At 45.5% G+C, this 26,543-nt stretch overlaps 1 protein-coding gene across 3 annotated transcripts in view; it reads right to left on the bottom strand.

Annotated features, from left to right (window-relative positions):
* GALNT17 (polypeptide N-acetylgalactosaminyltransferase 17) overlaps nt 1–26,543 on the bottom strand; it is a 381,950-nt gene that overhangs the window by 221,956 nt on the left and 133,451 nt on the right. For all 3 annotated transcript variants that reach the window (XM_075905117.2, XM_075905120.2, XM_075905116.2), the window contains exons 5-6: nt 22,585–22,759; nt 17,360–17,557 (exon numbers count right to left, since the gene is read on the bottom strand). In XM_075905117.2, the coding sequence (XP_075761232.2) occupies nt 17,360–17,557; nt 22,585–22,759 (373 nt within the window). The remainder of the gene's footprint in view (nt 1–17,359; nt 17,558–22,584; nt 22,760–26,543) is intronic.

Raw genomic sequence — 26,543 nt, 5'->3', positions numbered from 1 at the left:
TGTAGCTGAAACAAAAGACAGAACTATGTAGCACTTTAAAGACTAACAAGATGGTTTAGATGATACCACAGTACAAATCACCAATGGCAAATTAGACACCACTCTCTACAGAAAACCCACTGACTCCTACAGTTACCTACATGCCTCCAGCTCCCATCCAGAACACACCATACGATCCATCGTCTATAGCCAAGCCCTTAGATACAATCGCATCTGCTCTAATCCCACTGACAGAGACCAGAAACTTCAGGATCCCTACCAAGCATTTATAAACCTCAATTACCCACCCGGAGAAATAAAAAAACAAATTGAAAGAGCCAAAAGAATACCCAGAAACCATCTACTTCAAGACAGACCCAGGAAAACCAACAATAGAACACCACTTGTCATCACCTATAGCACCCAACTTAAACTCGTACCAAGCATTATCAATAAACTACAACCTATACTGGAACAGGATACTACACTCCAAGAGGATCTGGGAGATAGACCCATAGTCTCCTAGGGTGTGTCTAAACTACATGGCTCCATCGATGGAGCCATGTAGATTAGGCTGATTGGCAAAGGGAAATGAAGCCGCGATTTAAATAATTGCGGCTTCATTTAAATTTAAATGGCTGCCGAGCTGAGCCGACAAACAGCTGATCAGCTGTTTGTCGGCTCAGCGCGCTACTCTGGACACTCCCGCACCGACATGAAAGCCCTTATCGACCTCCCCCTTATGCCTCGTAGGATGAGGTTTACCAGGGAGGTCGATAAAGGGCTTTCATGTCGGCAGGGGAGTGTCCAGACTGGCACGCTGAGCCGACAAACAGCTGATCAGCTGTTTGTCGGCTCAGCACGGCAGCCATTTAAATTTAAATGAAGCCGCGATTATTTAAATCGCGGCTTCATTTCCCTTTGCCGAACAAACAAATCTACATGGCTCCGTCGACGGAGCCATGTAGTTTAGACGTACCCCTATAGACAACCACCTAACCTCAGGATGATTCTTACCAACAACCACAGGACATATCACACTAATACCAACTTTCCCTTGCAACAAACCCAGTGCCAGCTTTGTCCACATATTTACTCTGCTGACACCATTATTGGACCTAACCATGCCAGTTACAAGATCAAGAACACATATTCCTGTTCATCCAGAAATATAATTTATGCCATCATGTGCCTAAAGTGTCCGTCTGCTATGTACATTGGACAAATGTCTCAGACACTTCGCCAAAGAATCAATGCACACAAAACAGACATAAGACTGTCTCACAGAGAGAAAACTGTTGCCTGCCATTTCAGCCAGACTGATCATTCACTTAATGACCTTAAAACATGCATATTGCTTCAAAGAGACTTTAACTGCAGACTTCAACGAGAAGCTTCAGAATTGACATTCGTGCTTAAATTTGACACTTTATGTATGGGTTTAAACAAAGACTCTAATTTCTCACCCATTACAAAGATAGCTTCCCCAATTATCACCCCTAATGTCATTATCTCACATAAACTTCCCCTATTATCACCCCTTTGTCACTACCTCACAGAAACTTACCTTCCCCCCTCACCCCCACTCTGTTCTAAAATTTGATTTGTCAATTTCACATGCGTTCACTTTTTTTGATTGTATCACTTTGGTATATATGGTTGTGCCGATTTTCTTCCACACATTGATCTGAGGAAGTGGGTTTGGCCCAGGAAAGCTCATCACCTAATAAACCATCTTGTTAGTCTTTAAAGTGCTACATAGTTCTGTCTTTAGTTTTAGTTAAAAAGCGATGGGCTTAAACTGCAGCAAGGGAGGTTTAGGTTGGACATTAGGAAAAAGTTCCTAACTGTCAGGGTGGTCAAACACTGGAATAAATTGCCCAGGGAGGTTGTGGAATCCCCATCTCTGGAGATATTTAAGAGTAGGTTAGATAAATGTCTATCAGGGATGATCTAGACAGTATTTGTTCCTGACATGACGGCTGGGGACTGGACTCAATGACCTCTCGAGGTCCCTTCCAGTCCTAGTATTCTATGATTCTATGAAAAGAAGCATCTAGACCTAACCGAACCGCTCAATAATTGCTCTTCAAGTAATGAGACAAATCTGTTAATCTTATTAAACCAGACAACTTTGCAGATTATCAGACGCTCCTTTTCCTAACACATAGCACGAAATTCCACAACATTAAAAATAACCGGGCATCAAATTCTTTCTAAACTGCTGACAATCAAAGCTGTGATAGCCTTCAATTATTCAAACCTCACACAGAGTTCCCTATGCCTCAGGAAATCTCTACAAAGTTTGGGAGTTTAAAGTGTCCCTCTGCAGAGTAAAGTCACCTTGTATGTACAGCAGGAGGTATTCCACCTTCTCAATAGCAGCCTTGCTCAGTTCTCTTGTTCAAATACGTCCTTAGTTATTTTCTCTCATAAAAAGATTTAAAACTACAATCAAGAAAATCAACAAGTTTTTTTTTTCACATAGCTTGGATTGTCACTGCAAAGCTTATCACCAAGAGATAAATCCAGCATAAAGGAAATGAAAGCTTCCTGTAAAATAATATGCTTTGAAGGTGGTGGGAAATTTAATAATTGTGGTTTAACCTTGGGGTGGGTAAAAAAGTTCACATAAAATAAAATCCTAACCCACATCTGCCACGTCTGGTAAAATGAACCCAATCCAAAAATTACATCAGTTCATTCCCCATCTCCCAAAATTATTTTTTATTTTTATACACCTCTCATCTGCTTCATTCCAGGCAGGGCTGGAAGGAATAGTTCTGACTTACATTCAGAAAGAATGACTTTGCGATATGACTGGCTCATTTGGAAGCCAGAATCATTGGAAATTGAATTAAATAGGGCTGCCTTATGATTTATTCATTACAACGTTTAAATGTGTAGGTGCTTATTGCCAAAGGCCTCTCCAGCAACAATAAATTACAGTGAAATCATACAGAAGCCTGAAAGTGAATTTCTCAGACTGGCCTAAGGCCCTGATCTTACATGCTCTGAAGTCAATGGGAATTTTGCCTTTGATTTCAATTAGTGAGGGATCAAACACTCAAACAATGACCACACAATATGTATGGTATGGCTATTGCCTTATGCCCTACTACGCAATATAAGTATTCCATCTTCTGTAAATAAAAACAGTTCTTATAGCATGATATCATTGCACTGAGAATTAGGATCTGCCTCCGTTTACAAGAAGAAGATGGCAATAGAACATATTCTGTGAAGGGCCCTTTGGTCTGGAATAGGCTTCCTCTGTTCATCTGAAATGATCCAGATTTACTGATTTTCAGAGCAAGGTGCAAGGGCAGGCTGCTGCAGGGGTGGGTTTTGAGAGGAGAGGATGTTGGGTGTTGATATGAGGTTTGATTTGATAGAGCCATAGAACACTAGAACTGGAAGAAGCCTCAAGAGATTATTAAGTCTGGTTCCCTGCCCTCACGGCAGGACCAAGCACCGTTTAGATCATCCTATCTATCTAACCTGCTCTTAAATCTCTCCAGTGATGGAGTTTCCCCAACCTCTCTAGGCAATTTATTCCAGTGTTTAACCGCCCCAACAGTTAGGAAGTTTTCTTGATGCCCAACCTAAACCTCCCGAGCTGCAATTTAAGCCCATAGCTTCTTGTCCTATCCTCAAAGGCATCACTCTTCTTTTTAACACCCTTTTAGATACTTGAAAACTGCTCTCATGCCCCCTCTCAGTCTTCTCCTTTCCAAACTAAACGAGCCCAATTCTTTCAGTCTTCATAGGTCATGTTCTCTAGACCTTTAATCAATCTTGTTGCTCTTCCCTGGACCTTCTCCAATTTCTCCACATCTTTCTTGAAGTGTGATGCCCAGAACTGGACACAAATACTGCAACTGAGGCCTAATCAGTGCCGAGTAGAGCAGAATGACTTCTCATGTCTTGCTCACTGCAACAGCGTCACACTGTTCACTCATATGTAGCTTGTAGTCCACAATGTCCCCTAGATCCCTTTCTGCCGTACTCCTTCCTAGACAGTCGCTTCCCATTCTGTATGTGTGAAACGGATTGTTCCTTTCTAAGTGGAACACTTTGCATTTGTCCTTAGTAAACTTCATCCAATTTACCTCAGACCATTTCTCCAGTTTGTCCAGATCATTTTGAATTATGACCCTATCTTCCAAAGCACTTGCAACCCCTTCCAGCTTGGTATCATCTGCAAACTTAAGAAGCGTACCAGCTATGCCATCATCTAAATCAGTGACAAAGATATGAAACAGAACCAGTCCCAAAACAGACCCCCTGCAAAATCCCACTTGTTATGCCCTTCCAGCATGATTGTGAACCATTAATAATTACTCTCTGAGAATGGTTATCCAGCCAGTTATGCACCACCTTATAGTAGCCCCATCTAAGTTGTATTTCCCTAGTTTATTGATAAGAAGATCATGCGAGATTATGTCTAATGCTTTACTGAAGCCTAGGTGTAACACAGCTTTGGATAGGTACTCCTCTTCTGCTTTCAGGACTAATCTATATAAATAGCTCAGATGATAGCTATATAATCGTTATGTCATTGTGTTCATATATCTTTCATACTACACACAAAAAAACCTACAAAAGTATAATTCTGGAATACTGTGTGTTCAAAACATTCAGTGTTGGTCTGTCACTGTCTTACACTGAAATCCAGGGGAGTTTTACCATTGACATTCCTTGCTGAATGGTTTTGAAAATTCCAGTCACTGTGTTTACAAAGAAATAAAAAAATGTACACTTTGCACAATCTCATTAAAAGCAGTAAGCCTTCCAAAACAAAAAGTAAAGTAATCCCAGCATTTCATCAAATGCCAGTTTCCAGAAATGTTCTGGAACTTATCAGAATACACAACACCGAGGAAACAATAAATAACCACAATAATTCTACCTAATCTTAAGAGGTACTGCCATTGTCATCTATGATTAATTGTCTGCATAAACTCAGAGATACGAGATGCCTTCTGATAAAAATGCCACACTATTAGTTGAATGATGGTTAAAACATTCATAATAGCTAAGCAAGCTTGCCTAAATCAATCTATTGCACTTTTGATGTGCTGTCGTAGTAGATTAACCTGCAAACGCTTTGGAAGCAGCATAGAAGCGAGCTCCCCGGAGCCTGAAAACTCATTTGCCATCAGAATGCAGGACCACAGAGGTTATTCTGGGACATCTATTTGATAGTACGTCCAATCTAAAATATGTGCTTGTCCTATGCAAAATAAGTACTTCAAAAAGCAGTGCAGCCTGCAAGGATTCTCAAGGACTAGCCTGGTAGCGGACAGACTCCAGCTGTAAGCGGGATTTGAAGAAATGCTTCCCTTACAGCTAGTGGGAAGTGGGGAGTGATCCTGGGTATGGTTAGGTAGTACTTTTTTTTGTACAAAAAACGGTGCCGGTACTCTACGGCAAACTTGTTGAGCAAAAAAAGAAAAAAACCCACCGTGCATCAGCTTACGTCAGAAGCCGAGCTGCACCAGGAAAACAGGTGCCGGTACATGCGGGGAAAATCCCATTCCTTTTCTGTCGGCTGGGAAAATAGGTGATGGAACGCCATTCCAGGCAGTAGCATCACAAAAAAAGCACAGTGTCTAGGTAAATATAGTTTGCTCCTGCTTTGCTTTGAGCTGTTAGCTATGCAGCAGATGGAGAGGTCATTTGTTCATTGCAATCAACATAATTTGCGACCTAGCACCAGCAATGTCTGCATGAAATGCAGGATGGCTGAAAGATGGTCGCCGCTGTTTGTAATTGTGTGGGGATGCAGGACCGTGGGACTGTGTTAACGCTGTTCCGAAGAGAAGGGCTCACAGTGAGCAGAGAGAACCTTGCTAAGCAGGGGGTGGGCTTTCAGGGCTCTCGGAGAGAAGAGGGGCGAGGGAAGATTATTCTCCTCAGGAGACTGTATGTCCGTCCCTGCCTGGACTAGTCTGCCCTGTTCCCCCCACTCCTCAAAGAACAGAGCTGAACAGGCATCGTTAGGTGCCTCTTTTCTGATGTGAAAGGCCTTGGGGGCTGTGTTTGGTAAGAGCTGCAGTCACTGGTTGCTGCAGTCGCTGGAGATTGATGGGCAGAAGTCACAGCCAAGAAGGGGATGGCAGCAGATGGTGCCTGACAGTCAGCAGGAGGGTGGCAGAGAGATGTGACGAGCAGGCAGCAGGGCAGCAGCTGTGCATGCAGCCAGCAGGGGGGCAGGAATCAGGGTGCGGGGAGAGCTTAAACCAAGGGGCTTAGGGCAGGGCTCTGGGAGGTGGGAGGGGGGGGCTTTACCAGGGTGGCCCTGCTCCAGCTGTGGCTGGAATGGGGTTGTGCTGCCCTAGCAACTCCTCTGGGGCCGTGGCTCCACCCAGGGGATTGATGCTGCACTACCAACCCCTCCCTCCCCCCCCCCCCCAAGTCATAGAATCCCAGAGACCTCAGGAGTCATCAAGTCCAGCCCCCCGCCCAGGACCAACCCCAACTCAATCACCCCAGCCAGGGCTCGGTCAAGCCAGGACTTAAAAACCTCTCGGGATGCGGATTCCACCTTCTCCTTAGGGAACCCATCCCAGTGCTTCCCCACCCCCTAGTGAAATAGTTCTTGGAGGGGTGACTCCTCCAGGGGGCTGGGGTGGGGCTGGGCTGCCCTCTGGCAGCTCCCTGTGGGGGGTGGGAACAGGCCACAGTTGCCAGCCCTATGGTATCTCCTTGCATGGGGAGGCAGGGCTGGGCCATGATTCCCAGCTCCCTGGGCTTTAGTTGCAGGGGGGCCAGGGGCGAGGCTCTGGTTCGCAGCCCTTATGGCGTCTCATTGTAGGGGGGGCAAGGCCGGGTCATGGTTCCCACTAGTGTCTACTGTGTGGGTGGTGCCAGGCCAGTTTCTAACCCCCTCTGGGGTCTCCTGAGGGGGGCATGGCTGTGCTGCCCTGCCCCAAGGATGATCCAGGGAGCCATTGCAATGGGGCTGGTGGCTGTGGGGCTGCCCCCATCCAGCTCTGTAGTTGAGGGTCAGGGGAGGGATTTGAGGCAGGGGGAGGCACTTACCCAATCTGAGGGCAGGCAAGAGGGTGATCCCTGGTCCCAGCTGGCCACTGTCTTGCTGGTGCAGCCGTCCCGTGGTCACTCTGCTGTACAACTGTCTCTCCGATCAGTCCCTCCCCTCCCCATGTGATGGAAAACAATTGGATTCCAGGCACACACTGTTTTCCTGGCCCAACCAAACCCTAAGCTTGCTTTAAGTTAGAATAAGAGGAAGCTGCACACCAAATTTGGTGGTCCATTTAGGAGGAGTTCTTGCATAAATGCACTCACAGACAGGCAGACAGACAGAGATGCACATTTCTAAAAGATACAGATTATTACCCGCTCCGCCAATGGCCATGTCTCCCCTTGGGCAAGCGACGTAATTTCCCCTCGTCAAAATTTTCGAGATTCACTAACAGTTCAACTGGAGACACCATCATGGGGCTTGATGTTCAGAACGTACGGGACACCCATGCTCTGAAAACTGTGCACTCGCAAGAGGTCTCATATAGGGCAGCAATGAACCGAGTTACCCAAATTCACTGGTCTCTTGACAATCTTGGCATTTTTGCAGTCTGTATAACAAGGATAATGGCAGGTACCATGTGAATATGAACCCCTTAATGTGTGCAAAGCACTCCGATATTGTGATGATGGATCATTAGGTGAGTTCATTCAGAATGGACCTTGGCCATTTTTTTAAATTTTCATTAAAGAAATCCCTCCCGCATACCTTGTTTTTGGCAATCAATGACTTCCATCACTGATTTCAAATGTTAGCGTTTTTTGCAATGGCCTTTTAAAAAATAATTGCAGCATTCAAACAAACCCACTGTCTCTCAATACAAATAAATGAAATACTAAGTAAAACAACAAGAAAATAATATAACATTATCCCGTTTAATCAGCTGGGTGCTTAAATACGACCCTTTGCTTGTCATCTCTGAGGCTATATCTAGACTGCAAGCTTCTTTTGGAAGAAGCTTTTCCAGAAGAGATCTTCCAGAAAAGCTTATTTTGAAAGAGAGCATCCACACAGCAAAAGCACAAGGAAAAAGCGATGTGCTTTTTTGAAAGATAGCATCCACATTGATTGGATGATATCTCACATTTAAGTTGTGATTAGTTTGGACAGAGTGGCCACCAGGGCACCTGTGTTATTTCCTGGAGGCCTCTTCTTTCGAAAGAACTCCCTCTTCTGCATCCATACACGCCTTTTTCCGAAAAAGCTTTCTCGGAAAAAGGCTTCTTCCTCGTAGAAAGAGTTTTACCGCTGTCGGAAAAACCCCTCCATTCTTTTGACTTTCTGTTGAAAGAATTCAATGGCAGTGTGTATGTAAGTACTGTTTTTCCAGAAAAATGGCCGTTTTTCCAGAAAAATACTGCAATGTAGACATACCCTGCGTGTGCTTTCATAGCTGAAGGACATTAAGGGTACGTATAAATCTCACTTTATTTTCAAAAGAGGAATAACAGAAGAGGAATAATAATGCATGGGAATTTGGACATCTTCTTCCGATCTCACTTTTGAAAGCAGGTCCTTCGAAAGTGAAAGTAGTCTGGACACAGTGTTTTTGGAAAAAAGCCCCCTTTTTCAAAAAAACGCGTAAACCTAATTTTTTACGGAAGAGCTGCTTTTCAAAAAAAAAAGGGGGGGAGGGTTCTGAAAAAAAAAAAAGCATCCAGACTACTTTCACTTTTGAAGACCTGCTTTTGAAAGTGAGATCACAAGAAGATATGCAAATTCCCAGAGAATTTGCATACCCTCTTTCGAAAATAAAGTGTATCCTTGGTGGTTGTTCAGCTAAGTAAATGAAGGTATTAAGCAGCAGCGTGTCTGCGTGGCAGAATGAATTGATCTGTCCAGTCGTGTGGAAAGGTGCATCTGGAAATCCCATTATAACCATTTGGGAATGCTCTGCTCACAACATTGTCAACTGCCCCACAGCCCGTACAACAGCGCCCCAAGAGATTCCCTTCTACTGCACAGGGATGGGCAATGTTCTACGACCACTGCCAGAGAAACACAACAGCTCCAAGTCCCAAGTCAGGTCACTGTCCCTAATCGAGGGACTTAACTTCAAGCATCTGCTGAACTGCTTTCTGGATTAAGGAAGGATTTAAGCCAGTGTTTAATTGCTTTTCTGAACGGAGGCTGAGACGTCCTGCTAATGCATCGGTACTAATAAAGCATAAGGCTGGCGTGCATAGCATATGATCAGCGTATCTGACCATAAATCTTCCAGATATGGCTCTATGGCAGGGCACATGACTTCAGCGAACTGACAGAAGGAGAGAGGAGAATCATACCTTTCGAAACAACGTCCCAGTTGTGGGAGGCTCGAAGGCCAACCACTGCCCTGTAAAAGGCTTAGAACTCAGACTCTACCAGCTGTGAAATTAATAATTCTTTGAGCATCGTGAGAAGGTAAATTTCAGCTTGGCAATGTGCTGTGTTTAGACACGGTAATCAATCAGTGATTTCCCAGCATTTCCAAGTGACCTTTCGGTGCAACCTGAACAGTACATGAGGTACTGGGGCTCTTTTCTTCCTTTCAAGTCTTATGTTTCTTTGAACTCCCAGTAAATGCTGATCAATAACCATTAATGACAAAACACTGGATACACAGACACAATGTTTTGCGTGAGTGCGCACACACACACACACACAACACTCCATCAAGAAATGCAATTCTAGTCCAATGGTGATGATTTAAAGCACCTATATGAAGGATTGTTTCAAGTGTCACTTGCTGACTTCTCATTGTCAGAGTTCTCATTTAGACGTGAGCCATTACATTGTAATCATTTCGGTACAGTTGGTCAATAGTAGCTCAGAGAGCTTAGCAAGGAAGATCTAGTGACAAATTGTTTGCATGCGTAAAAAAGTGCTAGAAGGCAGGATATCTTTCTATAGCCAATTCTTCACATCATAGAAGGAAACATGAAAGGGGAGACGTTTTATGGAATCCCAAAATTACACCTGTGTCATTTTTCAGGGTCTCATGCTATTCAAGAGGAAGATGGGTGCTTGGTCCCAGAGTCCGTCACTCCTCGTTAGTTCATCTCAAATAATTACTCTTTTAGCAAATGGACAATAAAGGTATGTCTACAATACATGCCTCTGCTGGCAGAGGAATGTAAATTAGACTACCCGACATAGTCAATGAAGCAGGGATTTAAATATCCCCGGCTTCATTAAAATAAAAATGGCCACCGTGCTGTGCCAGCTCTGCTGATCCTTGGCACAACGCGGCAGTCAAGACGCGGATCGGTCGATGAGGAATTTCATAGACTATGTCAGGTAGAGGCACGTAGATATCAACTCCCTTGCAGGAGGCATAAGGGATCTGTCAAAAAAGGCTTTCTTTCTCGACAGATCCCCCTCTACACCGCTGCTTTGTGCTGACAAAGTGCTGAGTTGGCAAAAATGGAGGCCATTTTTATGCAAATTAAGCACAGGATATTTAAATCCCCGCTTCATTTGCAATGTCACCCTGCCTAATCTGCATCCCTCTGCCGACAGAGGGATGCAGTCTAGACATACCCTAGGAAGCCACATTCTAATCCCATTGCATTGCCAGTGGTGGTGGTAGGGACCCCGACAGGTTTTAAATCACACGGGGGTGGTAGGTGGAGCTGGGGGATGCATGGGGAGGAACATGCAGAGACCCCCACCTCTCCCAAGCCCTGCCAGAGGGCGGTGCTCACTGGCCCACTAGAAGAATTTGAGGACTGGCATTGGCCCAAAGGTTAATTGAGTTTGAGACCCCTGACGTAGGTGATGTAAAATCCCAACTAGCTCTCTGGGCAGCTGAGCTACAAAAGACAATTAAAGAGGAGCCTGCTTCCTTAAAGCTTAGACTAGACAAACGTTTAAAGAGCCTATTCAGGGCTTGTCCTAGGATGAAAGGGTGCTCCAGGCAAAGCGCCTATTTGGTGGCACCTTCCGCCCTTCGTTTGGTAAACTTTTGAATATCTTATTTTTTTATTGCAGTTGGAGGGTGCCAGGGCTTTGATCCACAATTTGCCTGCACGATGTATCCCCGTCATATAAGACTGACTGGTGATGCCTTGCCCCTTACTTACCCGTAAGGGCAGAGCTGACAACATTCTAAGAAGTTTGAGGAAAATAGTTTGGAAAGTTCCAAAAGATTCTTCAAAGGTCCAGAACATTCTAGAAGGTTAGTGAAAAATGAATCCACATACGGAATACCTGAATCATTTTACTTCAGCCATTCTCTTTTCCCCATCATCACTAAACAAAAACAGTACCCCAAGCCCGGCGCCCTCCAAACTCCCCGGTCAACTGTTTCTAATTCTGGCCCTGAGCATACTTCTTTGTGCTGAAGTTATCGGTATGAGACAGGAGCCTGGAGTCATCTTGAGCTTGGGCCATACTACAGATGAGTTGTACGCCATCAAGCTTTCTTTGACTGGATAATTTTATCTTGTGTTGTCCTCGGGAGAAATTTGCCTCTGAACATATTATCCCAGCTGTCTGTTTCCAACCTCAGCTGCAGAATATTCTGTCCAGAATAAAGGTTGTGCAGAACCAGATATGAGGTTCTTCAAGGACTTTTACTAAAAACCGAGCATGTGGAAAATGTAAAACTGGAGAAGAAAATACCTGCCCCCTTCCCTCATCTCCCATCCTTTATCGTAAGGTTAACTGTCTGCAAGAGACAAGATGTGCTGAACCTTCTTTTGCATATTATAATTCGTAATTTTCCCACTACAACTCACCTGTAGTATGGCCCAAGATCAAGATGGCTCCAGGCTCCTGTCTCATACCAATAACTTCATAAGTGCCAAGGGTGAAAGCAAAATTATTTCCTTCCTTTCTGGTACAAGGGGCAGAGGACACCAAGTAAGGGGGACCATGTGACTTCCCCACACAACTTCACCTCACCCCCAGCCCAGGCCCCCCATGCTCTCTCCCCTCCCCCATCCCATCTTACCGGGGAAGAGAGAGGGGTCTGGGGAGGGTACAGCAGCTGGCGGAGCTCCCGACTGTTCGGCTTTCCCCCACTCTGCCCTTGCCACTGTGGAAAGGCACAGCAGCTCCATCTCTGCCCCTTGCCCTTCCACCCACTCTCCTCCAGCTCTACACCAGCAGCCCTGATGGAGGACAGGGCCAGGAGGGGGGGCAGTGTTGGGGCTCCTTTCCCCGCTGGGAGGAGCAGGCTCCGCTGCCACCCCTGGTTCTGTTCTCCTGGGGGCTGGACAGAGGGAGCCAGAGGAGAGGCAGCTCCGTGGGAGGCTGGGGGTGGTACGTGCTGTGTCTTTCCAAAACGCTGTCCTGGCTACAAATAGCTGGCATGGCACCCCAGACATTGCTGGCCATTTCCTTGCTGGTACCAACTAACTGACGATTACAGAGTAAAATGGAGCGATTCCTTCCAAGTCAACATTGCCATAAAATGTTCAGAGCCCGGTATTACAGAGCAAATACTGCTCCTCTGCCTGCTCCTAGAAGCTGTTTATGTCTCTTTGTCAGCAATCACCCATTATCCTGGGAAGAGGCAGTATATTACACACTCATCTTCTTCATAATGCTTCTCCTATTCCAAAGTCATCATGCTGTTATAGCAAGTTGTTCAATTATTTAACACCACTCTGAGGCACCCGGCTCTGATTTGGCATCCTGCTTCCAGAGATAGCCAGTGGAAAGAAAGCACTGTGCCCTGCAAGCCACGGTCTCCCTAAGCCTTTGACTCTTGCTTTCTAGTGATTCACCTCTTCTCAGCCTGAGGGGCCAGTCTCCATGGGACTGGACTCCCTAATGAAATGAAGACAAATGACTGTACTGACACCTTTTGCTGCGGCTAGGCTTTTGCTGCATGTTTTTGCTGCGTGCACCTTTTGCTGCATGTTTTTGCTGCAGAACATATGCTAATGAGGGACTCATTAGCATGAGTCGCGATGTCATTAGCATATTTCCGGCCGATTCTTTTTGCGCAAGGGGCTTTTGCGCAAAAAGAAGCAGTGTAGCTCCTTCCGTTTTGCACAAAAAAACCCTTTTGCGCAAGAACCTTATGGCTTTCCAGGAGGATCTTGCGTAAAAGGGTTTTTTTTTCGCAAACTAGAAGTGGCTACACTGCTTCTTTTTGCGCAAAAACCCCTCGCGCAAAAAGGATCGGCAGGAAATATGCTAATGACATCGTGACTCATGCTAATGAGTCCCTCGTTTGCAAGTTTTTGTGGCAGAAAATATGCTGTGTAGACAGTGTGGGTCCACAGTGTATCATCACAGACCTCTGCTTTTCTGTTTTGTCCTCCTTAGTGTCTTTCACAATTGCAAAAGTGCAGTCAGAAACATGGGAATGGCCCCAGCACTGACGTGAACCCAAAAGCTGCCAGAAGGAGGCAGATTTGAGCTCATCTGCCCTCCACATCAGGGCTTCTCCCGATCGCTGATCATTTGCGATTGTCTTAAACCCTCAAGAATGGGGTTTAATATCATTTCCTCATTTTTTTTTAATCATGTGTAAAGTTTATGGTCAGATGTGACCATGATGACAATCTAGTCTGACCTAGGTTAAAGACCCTGACCCAAGCATTTCTGCACCAACCCCCTAACTCCTGTGGAGAGTGTTGATCTGCTCTGAGACAGATCAGATGGCATATAAACCTCCGACCACTTGTATACAAAGCACCACACCTTCCAATGCTCCACAAAGCCATGGCATCCATAGAATTAATGATCAGCTCTAGATAGTCTCAAAATCCATATAAATGTCCAAACCGTTTTTCAACCTCGTTGCATTCTTGGCCTCAACGAATTCCATAGCTGGGGAACCCCCACTCAGAGATCCCGCTCCTTAACAGCAGAAGCAACTACTGGATGATCTTCTGTATTCGCCATTCGCTTTCTTGGGGGAAAAAAAACCCTGATAACCTCTTTATCTGAAGAGAAGTATCTGGCCTCCTTCCAGAGATGCGCCCAGAACTACATGGGAGAGCTACCACATACCCATAAACAGCAGCAAGGGTAGGAAAATGCAGAACTGGATAAAAAGAGACCTGCTCTGGTCTTACATTCATTTAGAAGTGTGAGCTACCTGGCGGGGACACTGGATTAGCTGCCCTAGCATGAGAGACAGGGCCAGCGACTGACTCCTGACTCATGCAGAAAGCAGCGGCTAGAGAGATGATGCGTGAGGTAAGAAGTAGTCAGAGCAGGCGGACTCAGGGGTGGCCCATGCGTATAGGCCGACTCGGCCGTCACCTAGAGTGCCGCGTTAAACGGGGCACCCAATGATGACATCATACCATTGAGGGCTGTGGAGGCGGGGGTGCCGATCGCACATTCCGCCTAGGGCGCCAGCTGCCGGCAGCCTGCCTTGGGCCGCCCCTGGCTGGACTCCTTATCTTTCCTCCAAAATCCACTCCACTCCTCCCTTTCTCGGTCTCAGGCCCGCAGTCTGGGGGTTATCTCTGACTCCGCCTTCTCCCTCGCACACACATTCAGGCTGTGTTTGATTTGCACCTGAAATCGGGCCTTGTTTTTCTGCCTATACCTCACCCACAGCCCTTGCAACTGCTGCAACTTCTCCGTTTTGCCCCTTCCCCCCCCCATACCGCACACTCCGGTGCAATCTGCTACTTGCCTATGGTTTCCTGGCCTGATCACCTCATCCCTACTGTTCATAGCCAGCCTTTGACACCTCAGCCCTGCACAGCCCTCTGCCTCCTCGGTCAGCCTCTCCTCCCTCTGAGTGTGTGGCCCCTCTCGTCCACGCTGCACACATTGCCAGCCTTCTTCGGAACACTTTCCTGCTGAGGTCTTTGTGCTTCCAGGCAGCTCTCTGTTCATGGAAGTCTGCTCCAAACCTACCAATCCCCTTTGATACCAATAAGAAATCTATCAACAAATGACAGCTAGGTGTAGGCGAGGGGAAATGATAGAAATGTCTATTCGTGCATTAACAGAGATCAGATATATTATTGCCAACGTCCCCTCTATTTTTTCCATCCAGGTGAGGAATAAATTTTGTTATGTGCATCAAAGCATGTGCAGATGTGCACCACCAGTAGAAACACATGGGCTACGTCTACACTGGCCCCTTTTTCGAAAGGGGCATACTAATTTTAAACTTCGGAATAGGGAAATCCGCGGGGGATTTAAATATCCCCCGCGGGATTTAAATAAAGATGTCCGCCGCTTTTTTCCGGCTTGGGGAAAAGCCAGAAAAAAGCGTCTAGACTGGCCCGATCCTCCAGAATAAAGCCCTATTCCAGAGGATCTCTTATTCCTACTTTGAAGTAGGGCTTTATTCCAGAGGATTGGGCCAGTCTAGATGCTTTTTTTCCGGATTTTCCCCAAGCCGGAAAAAAGCGGCGGACATCTTTATTTAAATCCCGCGGGGGATATTTAAATCCCCCGCAGATTTCCCTATTCCGAAGTTTAAAATTAGCATGCCCCTTTCGAAAAAGGGGCCAGTGTAGACGTAGCCATGCTGCTAGCTGGGGTTGCTCTGCTAATCAGCTGAGCCGCATTTGAATCTCTCCTGGTTGACCACCCAAGTGCTCAGCTTACAGGGAACACCAATTTCCCTTTCACTCCCTTTTCCTACATCCCGTATCTTTCTATAATGTAAATTCTTAGGAGGAAGGAATGCACCAGTTTCTGTATACTATGAAGAGCCACATCAACCAATACTGAGGCCGTGCAGCATCAAGATAGGAACAGTAATGTACCAGTAATAATAATGCTATTCATAAGTGAACCACAGCAAAAACAGACCGACATTCCCACCAGTTGTGTTCTCTTCTGGTCTTTTAAGGTTCTTCAGAGAAGACCTTCAAAGGTATATTAGGAAATTTGGAGCACAGGTCCCACTGTAAAGTCCATGGGAGCTAAGCATCCCACTTGCATTTGTCATCTTCTGCATTGCTACGACTTCCATATGCATCATTTTGCTCACTGAAATGTTACTGTGGAACAGGAAACGCTAGGGGTGACCGTGTGGTCAGCATGTCCTTAGAACCCAGATTCCTACAGCTGAAGGACAGAAGGCAACATTGCATCATCTAATCTGACCTCCTGTGTATCACAAGCCATTACATTTCACCCAGTTCTCCCTGTATTGCACCTGTGTTTGGCTAAAACATCACTTCCAGAAAAGTATCTAAGTCTAGATTTGAAGATGCCAAGAGATGGACAATCTGCCATTTCCCCTGGTCCTTTGTTTCAATGGTTATTCCCACATTCGGTTAAATAAACCTGCTTTATTTCCCGTTTAGATTTGTCTGGCTTCAGATTCCAGCCATTAGGTCTGTCTCCGTTAGCCCAGGCTATGTCTAGACTGCAGGTTTCTTTCAGAAGAAGCTTTTCCGGAAGAGATCTTCCAAAAAAAATTCTTCCGAAAGAGAGTGTCCACACTACAAAAGCGCATCGAAAAATCAATCTGCTTTTTTGAAAGATAGTGTCCACACTGAATGGATGCTATCTCGCATTTCAGCTGTGATTACTATGGACAGAATGGCCACCAGGGCACCTGTGCTTTTTCCTCTTCCCTCTTCTTTCAAAAGAACTCCCTCGTCCCCGTCCACATGCACTTTTTTCCAAAAGAGCTCTTTTGGAAAAAGGCTTCTTCCTCATAGAATGTGGATTACCAATGTCAGAAAAACCCCTCTGTTCTTTCACTTTTCTTTCGGAAGAACGCGAGGGCAGTGTGGACGTAATTGAAGTTTCTTCGGAAAAATGGCCGTTTTTCTGAAAAAAACTTTGCAGTGTAGACATACCCCCAGTTTTGCCTGAGACAGATTTTTCCAGGATATACCTTTTTAATGAGATGATATCCCCATCCTTCTGCTGTCAGCCGGGCTTTAAATCCATAAGTAAAGAAAATGGATTAAAGGCTTAGCTATTGTGTCCCTGGAGTTGCGATAAAATGTAGGTGTTTTCTCAAAAGGAGGCAAAATATGCAGAACGGTAACCCTTTCCTTGCAGCCAAGTCCATAGCAACATATTATAAAAGAGCAATATACGGCAGCAGATAAGTACACTCCAGTGGTTGCTTAGATGTTGTCCAACAAACTAGATTCTAGGAGAAAAATCATCTGATTTCCCATGAATTAAAAGAGTTGACAATAAATATAATCACCTGAATTGCTTTCCTGTAAAGACACATTTTAAAATCAGCCATAAAAACCTGTGCTTATGTCATGCAGTAGGACCCGATCCCTTGTTGGTACCCTGAGTGTGACTGCAATGTGAAATAATGTTCCTCCACCTGGAAAAGTGAAATCCCTAGTTTCAGCACTGTTGCCTTCTCCCTCATTCCACAAATCGTACCATTTCACTGGCTCTCTGATTGCCAGACATGTCCCCAGCTCCACCACGTACCTGATTGGCAGGGAAGGGTCACCAGCATCCCACCAGTCTTTGGGTGGGCTAATGTACATGCACCATAACTCCCAGCTGTATCCATGGGCAGAGTTCTCGTAGCGCTGCACCTCAAAGTTGTCCTGCTTGATATTGTCGATTGATGGAAGAATAACCCTTTTCCGGTTTCCCTGGATTCGCGAAAGAACAGGCTCAGCCCTAAAAGGCAAAAGGAAGGAAACAGAAAAGGGGCATGGAGTGCTGTTGCAACACACATGGACATGGACAGCACTTTAACAACCCCCATGCCGGATGGCAACACTTAGGTTGTGTGTCTGCTTCAGTTGACAATGTGACTGTAGCACAGGATGGCGTACCCAGCATGGCTAACAACTAAGCAATAAAGGCACGGCCATATGTTTTCAGTGTGGGCTGCCAAAGTCTGCCAGGGACTCTGCATCTGTACTCACAATCAGTGTTGCTGCTATTCTTTTCCATACATGTGCAGAATAATTTTTCTATGTGCACGGAGGCATGTGGAATGTGCACCACCAGTAGAAGCAAAAACCTAGCTGTACGGCCCTGACAATCAGGTAAGCAGAATTTGAATCTCTCCTGAATGGTTGCACAAGCAGACACCTTACAGGGAATGCTGCTCACAATGCCAGCCCACACCAAAGCCAAGGCAATCACACCTCCAACTTAGCCATCGTGAAAACCTTATTTCTGCTAGCTCAGACAGCATCCCTGTCAGAAAGGACAAAGAAAAAGGACCCATTTCTGTTCCCACTTAAGATGACATCATTCCTCTGACTTGTTGAAACTACAGGGCTACGTCTACACTGGCATGATTTTCCGGAAATGCTTTTAACGGAAAAGTTTTCCGTTAAAAGCATTTTCGAAAAAGCGTGTCTAGATTGGCAGGACACTTTTCCGCAAAAGCACCTTTTTTGCGATTTTTCGCCATTTTCGCGATCGGGGCTTTTTTGCGGAAAACAAATCTCTGCTGTCTACACTGGCCCTTTTGCGCAAAATTTTTCGGAAAAAGACTTTTGCCCGAACGGGAGCAGCACAGTATTTCTGCAAAAGCACTGACAATCTTACATGAGATCGTCAGGGCTTTTGCGGAAATTCAAGCAGCCAGTGTAGACAGCTGGCAAGTTTTTCCGGAAAAGCGGCTGATTTTCTGGAAAAACTGGCCAGTCTAGACACAGCCCAGAGGTGAAGGAGACAGCAGACTCCAGCCAGCAGAGGTTAAGTGACTTGCACTAGGCCATACAGCTAGTCGGTGCCAAAGCCTACATTTAAATTGGAGAGTCCCTGACTCACAACGCTGGGCTCAGTCCATTAAACCACCCTCTGATAAACCCTTTTGGAGAGTGGGACGTGAACACGGATACCAGAGGCAAAGGAAAGTTCTTCCGTTTTCTGAGACTAAATGGATCCTTCTTAAGGTCTGCAATGCAGCTTTGTCAGCCACCTGGGAGGCATTAGAAGTTTCTGAGCTTCCACTTCATGCTATTTTCTGCCAGGGAGAAGCATGAACACATCAATTTCGAGAAACTATTATCAATTAGGCTACAGGGGACAGTGGCTGTACATGAATTCAAATAACAACATACCCAGGAGTGCTAGGGTTTAGGCTCTTTCTTATGCAGTTGAATATTCCGGTGCAAAATTCACGGACTCGGTGGAGGATACCACATGACACACAAAAAGGCAATTTCACAAACCGAAAAGAATGCAAGGTATGGCGGCTTTATGAGCCCCTCCGGAGCCGGAGATGTTCCTTGCATGCAGAAACACCACAGTATACAGTGCGCCCTTCTTGCCAAGAAGGCTAACGGCATATCGGGCTGCATTAGTAGGAGCATTGCTAGCAAAATGAGGGAAGTAATTATTTTCCACTTTTCACCACTGGTGGAGCCATATGTGGACTGTTGCATCCAGTTCCTCCCTCCTCCCTCCCCCCACTACAGAAAGGATCTGGATAAATTTGAGAGAGTCCAGCAGTGGGCTACAAAAATGATTCAGGGGCTGGAGCACATGACTGATGAGGAAAGGCTGAGGGAGTTGGGCTTATTTAGTCTGCAGAAGAGAAGAGTGAGGGGGGATTTGACAGCAGCCTTTAACCACCTGAAGGGGGTATTTCAAGCGGATGGAGAAAGGCTGTTCTCAGTGGTAGCAGATGACAGAACGAAGAACAATGGAGTTGTGGTATTATTAAGTTATTAAGAAAAACGATATTCCTAGAGGGTAGTGAAGCACTGGAATAGGTTACATAGGAATGTGATAGAATCTCCATCCCAGGAGTTTTTTAAGTCCCGGCTTGACAAAGCCCTGGCTGGGATGATTTAGTTGCAGTTGGTCCAACTTTGAGCGGGGAACTGGACTGGGTGACCTGCTGAGGTCTCTGCCAGCCCTAGTTTTCTATGACTCTGTGGGTACGTCTAAACTACATGGCTCCGTCGATGGAGCCATGTAGATTTGTTGTTTTGGCAAAGGCAAATGAAGCCGCGATTTAAATGATCGCGGCTTCATTTACATTTACATGGCTGCCACGTTGAGCGGACAAACAGCTGATCAGCTGTTTGTCCGCTCAGCGTGCTAGTCTGGACGCTCTCCTGCCGACATCAAAGCCCTTTGTCGGCAGCCCCGGTAAACCTCATCCCACGAGGAATAACGGGGCTGCCGACAAAGGGCTTTGATGTCGGCAGGGGAGCGTTCAGACTAGCGCGCTGAGCGGACAAACAGCTGATCAGCTGTTTGTCGGCTCAGCGCGGCAGCCATGTAAATTTAAATGAAGCCGCGATCATTTAAATCGCGGCTTCATTTGCTTTTGCCTATGTGTCTAATCTACATGCCTCTGACGACAGAGGCATGTAGTCTAGACACAGCCTGTGATGCATTTTGTAGTGGCTTGACTTAGGTACAAAGTGGTATTAAACATGGATTCATCTGTGTTTTAAAGAAGGTATCGAACCAGGCAATCTACGGATTAGATTAGATGATAAGAGCCAGTTTGTCAATACTGTCATCCGACATTCTGAAAGCATGCCAATAAGGACTAGATTTCCCAATGTGAATGTTTAAATTTCCCTTGAAAACCTTGACGTGCTTCCACAGGTGGATATTTGCATAGGGAAACCTTCTGGTTGCAGTTTGCCTCATCTTTCCCCACCCTCCCTTCTGAAAACATGTCTCTAAATACAAGTAAATATAGGCAAGGAGGCTATGCGTAGAGCCCTGCAAATCTATGGCTCTCTGCTTTATGTCCATGGCATCCTCATCCATGCAGATATCCAAGGCTCATTTTTGCAGATGCAGATGTGGATACACATTTTTTATTTAGAACACTGCACGTTTGCCTCCAGCTATTATTTCCCACTCTTCACTACTGTGGAGCCATATCTGGGGCATTGCATCCAGTTTGCCCACCCACTACGGAAAGGATCTGGATAACCCTTTTTTATCCTTGAAACATGCACACGGAAAACCAGACAGGGACCCAAGCCACAATATTCTGAACTACAAGCCTGTGTCTCAGCCAGCTGGGAGTGTTCAGAGTTGGGGGGATGGGTTCCCAACAGACAGGGCTCCTTCTGCCTAAGTGCTAAGCCATCTTAATTCCTTCACTGAGTGCTGAAGGTGCTCAGAGTCTGCCAAGATCAAGCTCATAATGCAGTCAAAGGAGCAATCTGCTGCTCTTGTCCCTTACTGCTAGAAAAAGCTGCTTCAACAGTGCGTACAGTCAATTACAGCTTCCCATACACATGCATAAAATTGAGTTTTGAAAAGCTAGCAGCCTAACCATTGCAGCCTTTAGGAGTGAATACAGGTACTGGTATTAGAAACAGCCTCTGCCCATGTCCTTAGCCACACAAAAAATGTGATAACTCGACATGAGAATGTGTTTTCTATTTGCAGGTGATAACATTTTCCTGGTAGATGAGTTTTTCTTTTCCTCTTTTCATGTCACACAATGAAATGTGCATTAGCCTCTCCTGTCTCCAGTATTCTAAGCACAGACCATATTTTTAAATACACATTTTGTTGAAAACTATCATTTGTGGAACCTTCTTATTGTGCAGACTGAGAAACGTAATAGAATTTCCTCTGATACTTTGAGCTCTAGATGCATCAATCCCTCTGAAAGAGTCCCTTTGAAATACTTTCTGCTGTCCTTGCACTTTTGAACTTATTTTCAATTTAAGAAGAATCAAACCAATACAAAACATAAACCTTCCCCAGAGAGATAAAGGTAGAAAGGACTGTAACATTGGAACCATTCTCTTTTTCAATTCCCTGCCGCCTCGTCTTTTTAGCTTACAGAATTCACTCAGGTCAAGGAAGGGGCACTGAGCTGAACAAAATAAAATATGAGTGGAGGCTAGGAGGGGTACAGAAAACAGGGGCTGTAGCAGGCCTCACACAATCCACAGTACCTTGGATTTAAGGAAGGACCTACTTTATTAATTTAATGGACACACTTGCAAGAATGTCCATGCTCAATTATGCATGTTCAACATGCCTGATTTGTTCCCTTACTAGCACATTTGCCTGGCGTTGCTCGAGTCCTTAATGAGGGACTCAGGGCAGGGAGCTGGGGGTGTAGGTGTTACAGAAGTCTGAGGTGCAGGATGGGGAGGGGTTCTAGCAAGGACACGATGGGTGTATGTGGAGGCAGGGTGGGAAGGGTGGATAGGGGGCAAATCGCCCCCACCCGAGACCAAAGCTGCTTGCTCTTCCCCTCCCTGTCCCTGTCAGGGAGCAAGAGCAAAGTGCACGGACTGTCTGCCCCCTGTACTCTCTAGCCAGGGTGTGCACTTTTCCCTCACACCCTGATGAAGGGAACTGCCAGCAATGTTCCTGTACAAATGTGGGAGGGGGCCACCCCCCCTTTCTATAGGGCACCTGGAGGGTGGGAGGCTCAGGGCTGAGGCAGACCTGGATGGGAGGGAGAGGGGCATTCCCAGCCATCCACTTTCACCTGTCTGGTGATTCTGTCTCTTTTCTGTGTGGTTTCCTGAGAAGCAATCCCGTTCCAGGCACATCCCGTTCTCCTGGCACAACCAAACCTTGATCTTGCTTTAAGTTATGATACGAGGAAACTGTCTACCATCCTAGCTCTCACTGTTTAGGAGGCGTTCTCGAACAGACAGACAGACGGACAAAAAAATATACAGTCGATAATCTAACCAGATCATGAAATCATTACGCCTGATTTTTTTTATTATTATACCTACCAGCCTGCAGTGAATTCTACATGAGCATCAAAGAATCCAGTGATGTGTCCAGTGGCAGCCTTCCAACCTTCAATCCGAGCACGGATCAGGCCTTCTCTTTTCTGGTTGCGCACCACCTTCACAAGCCCTGGGTATCGTTTGTTGACATACTCTTCCAGGGGGCCCTTCAATTCTTCTAGAGGAAAAAACCCAGAGAGCCCATTCAAAAGGAGCAATCATTTCCAGAGAATGTAGTGCATTCATCAGCTCTTGTCACTGGTGAACGCTAGCAGAGCTCACGGGTACAGGACATCTCAGAGAAGCAGCTAGTAGGAAACGCAATAAGCCAGAAAAGTTTTAGGCCTGGTCAATGTTAATTTGGGAAAAAGAAATTTCAGGGAGCTGTTAGAAGACTTAAGGGAGTGACTAAAAGGACAAGTCTTCGACCGGGATGTTGCCATTGTGTTACTGCCAGGGCAAAATGTTCAAAAGTGACTAAGGCACTTAAATACCATTTTCCAAAGTGTCTTAGGCTATGTCTACACTGCAGGCTTCTTTCGGAAGAAGCTTTTCCAGAAGAGAACGTCCACACTGCAAAATCACATCGAAAAATCAATCTGCTTTTTCAAAAAATAGCATCCACACTGAATGGACGCTCTCTCCCATTTCAGCTGTGATTACTATGGATGGAGTGGCACCAGGGCACCTGTGCTTTTTCCTCTTTCCTCTTCTTTCAAAAGAACGCCCTCTTCCCCGTCCACACACGCCTTTTTGCGAAAGAGCTCTTTCGGAAAAAGGCTTCTTCCTCGTAGAAAAAGGGTTACCAACGCCGGAAAACCTCCTCTGTCCTTTCGATTTACTTTCGGAAGAACGTGATTGCCGTGTGGACGTAACTCAGGTTTTGTCAGAAAAATGGCCATTTTTCTGACAAAACTGTGCAGTGTGGACATAGCCTTAGAGTCTGAAGTGCCTCTCTGCCTTAGAAAGGGGGACTTAAGCACCCACTGAAATGACACCCCCACTTCTATATCTTTGTTCTTAATTTCCTAATCAATGTTTTAGACAGGCTCTTCACACCCTTTCCTGGTTGGATGTTTGTTAGTAACATTTGCCTCAGTAACAGCTGCCCCAGCCAGCTCCTTTGAGGCACTGAGGCAGACCAATGAGCTGGAAGGTAGATGTATAGCCACAGCTAGCCTGCTGAACGTTCCAGGGGAGAGAGTACACACACAGAAGGTGTAAAGCCAGCATAACTGGGGCCTATGCCACTGCTGAATAGGAATTGCCTTTGGATGTTCAGGGATATCCTAAGGATTTATGGGGCCCTACACAGTACTATTAGGGTATGCCTAGACTACAGGCTTTTGTCGACAGAAGTTTTTTCGACAGATACTGTCGACAAAGCTTCTGTCGACAAAGAGCATCTAGACTACATTCAGTTCTGTCGACAAAGCAAGCTGCTTTGTCGACATGGCAGTGTAGATGCAAAGGACAGTTTAGATGCAATAACGCTTTCTGTCGACAGAACTCTGTTGACAGAAGGCGTTATTCCTCGTAAAATGAGGTTTACCAGCGTCGACAAAACTGCTGAGTTCTGTCGACGTTATATCGACAGAACTCAGCGGTAGTGTAGACACAGGTTTAGTTTTGTCAACAAAAGTCCACTTTTGTCGACAAAACCCTGTAGTCTAGACACACTCTTACATTGGTGCCCCTATGCCCAATGGCAGAGTGGAGGGGGTGACATTTTTTAGAGATGTGATTTTATAATCTTCAGCAACACGCTAATAAAACCGTTTTAAAGCAAATGTTAGTCTACAGATTTTAGTTTAACAGAGTAAATTTGGAAACTGACAGTATATATCTAGGGTTGGCAAGTGCTTCTTAAATGGCTTGATTACCACTTGAACGGCTCTTTCACAGTTTCAGTGTCTGCCAATAGCTCTGGCAGGCTTTTTCACTTGTAAGGGTACGTCTAGACTGCATTGCTCTTTTGGGATAGCAGAAGTATCCCGAAACAACAATGCCATGTCTTTAAAAGCACCCGCTATTCTGGCATCCCTGTAACCGTCGTGCCTTATTATGGACTAGTGCCTTAAATAGCCTATTTCAAAATAAACTCGAAATAAGTACAAAAGGGTATGTCTACACTAGCCCCCTAGTTCGAACTAGGGAGGCTAATGTAGGCATTCGAAGTTGCAAATGAAGCCTGGGATTTAAATATCCCGGACTTTATTTGCATCTTCCCATCCGAGCGCTATTTTTAAATCCCCTTAGTCTGAACTAACTGCCTGCGGCTACACACGGCAGTCAAACATTATCTCGAACTAAGTATTTAGTTCGAGTTAACTGTCACACCTCATTCCTCCTCATTCTATGAGGTGTAACAGTTAACTCGAACTAAGGACTTAGTTCGAGTTAACGTTTGACTGCTGTGTGTAGCCGCGGGCAGTTAGTTCGGACTAAGGGGATTTAAAAATGGTGCCCGGACGGGAAGATGCAAATAAAGCCCGGGATATTTAAATCCCGGGCTTCATTTGCAACTTCAAATGCCTACATTAGCTTCCCTAGTTCGAACTGGGGGCTAGTGTAAACATACCCTAACTTATTTCAAGTTTAGAATGCAGTGTAGACATAGCCTAAGACTCAGTGGTGCCCCAAATTTTTGGGTGCCCTACACAGCTGCGAATATTGCATATGGGAAGGATGGCTCTGGGTGTGTCTGAAGCATTTTCTCTGGGATCGCAGCCAAGTCACACAACCTAGGATAGTGCCTAGGCTACTCTAATTTATGCTGCAATTTGAAATGGTTTGGTACAGATCAAACCAACAGGATGGAAGAGTCAAACTCTGGCTCTGTAGTCTCCCTTCCAAACTCTCCTGTGTCAAGTGATTCCCAACAGCAGAGAAAATTAATCTTTATTGGCTTTACCCTGTCTCCTAAATGCATTTTACCTTTTTGCCCATCGGGTCTTCCCTCTCTTTGGACTATCTCTGCTTCCCAGGCTTTTTATCACTCTGTCCTCTTAGCAAAAAATGAGAGGGTTAGAGCAAACATGAAGAGCCAGCCCTCTGCAGAGTAGCAGGAGACCAGGTAGATTTCCCTGCAGTATACAGGGCGCTGTTTCATTGAAAAAGTAAAAGGTCACCAACACTGTTAAAAGAATCAAAGAAATACCATGGCTGATGTTAGTGATTTTGCCTCCTGCAAGCTTGAGTGGGTTGTTGTGAACACTGCAAAATGCGATCAGTCGACCAGTTTAATCAGCCAATGTAGTTTAAAATTGCTGCAAGCTGCACCCTTCAGTTTCCCCCCTTCCTGTGGCTCAGCCTTGCCATCTCAATCTGAGCTGGCTGCATGCAGTTACGAAACATTCCCCTTGGACTAGCTGAATCCTTCCACTTTTATAGCTAGCAATGGAGAGATTTCTGATTTGTTCAGCAGAGCCTAAATATCGTGCACTATGGGATAAGGGATCTTTCGGAAAAGGCTTTATTTTCCACAAGATCCGCGTCTAGACTGGCGCTTTTTTCCGGCAAAGCTCCGTGCCGAAAAAAAGCGGCAGCCATTTTTATGCTAAAGAAGCGGGGAGATTTAAATCCCCGCTTCATTAGCAATTGTGATACGTCTAATTTGCATCCCTTTTACGAAAAAGGGATGCAATCTAGACGTAACCTATAAGTATTTCTACTTATTGGGAACTGCTGGTCATTTAATTAAGTTTTCTGTACTGTGTATGCTGTACTATTGAACACATAATGGCTCTAAGGGTATGTCTACACTACAGAGTTCTTTCAGAAACACGGCCCTTTTTCCGAAAAAACTTCAATTACGTCCACACTGCAATTGCGTTCTTCTGAAAAAAAAAAATCGAAAGAACAGGGGATTTTCCAGCGTTCATAATCCTCATTCTACGAGGAAGAAGCCTTTTTCTGAAAGAGCTCTTTTGGAAAAAGGTGTGTGTGGACGGGGAAGAGGG

Source organism: Pelodiscus sinensis, chromosome 21 (genome assembly GCF_052426305.1).
Source record: "Pelodiscus sinensis isolate ZL-2025 chromosome 21, ASM5242630v1, whole genome shotgun sequence".
Taxonomy (NCBI): domain Eukaryota; kingdom Metazoa; phylum Chordata; order Testudines; family Trionychidae; genus Pelodiscus; species Pelodiscus sinensis.
The sequence above is the reverse complement of the archived record's forward strand: the minus strand, read 5'-3'. Positions and strand labels throughout refer to the sequence as shown.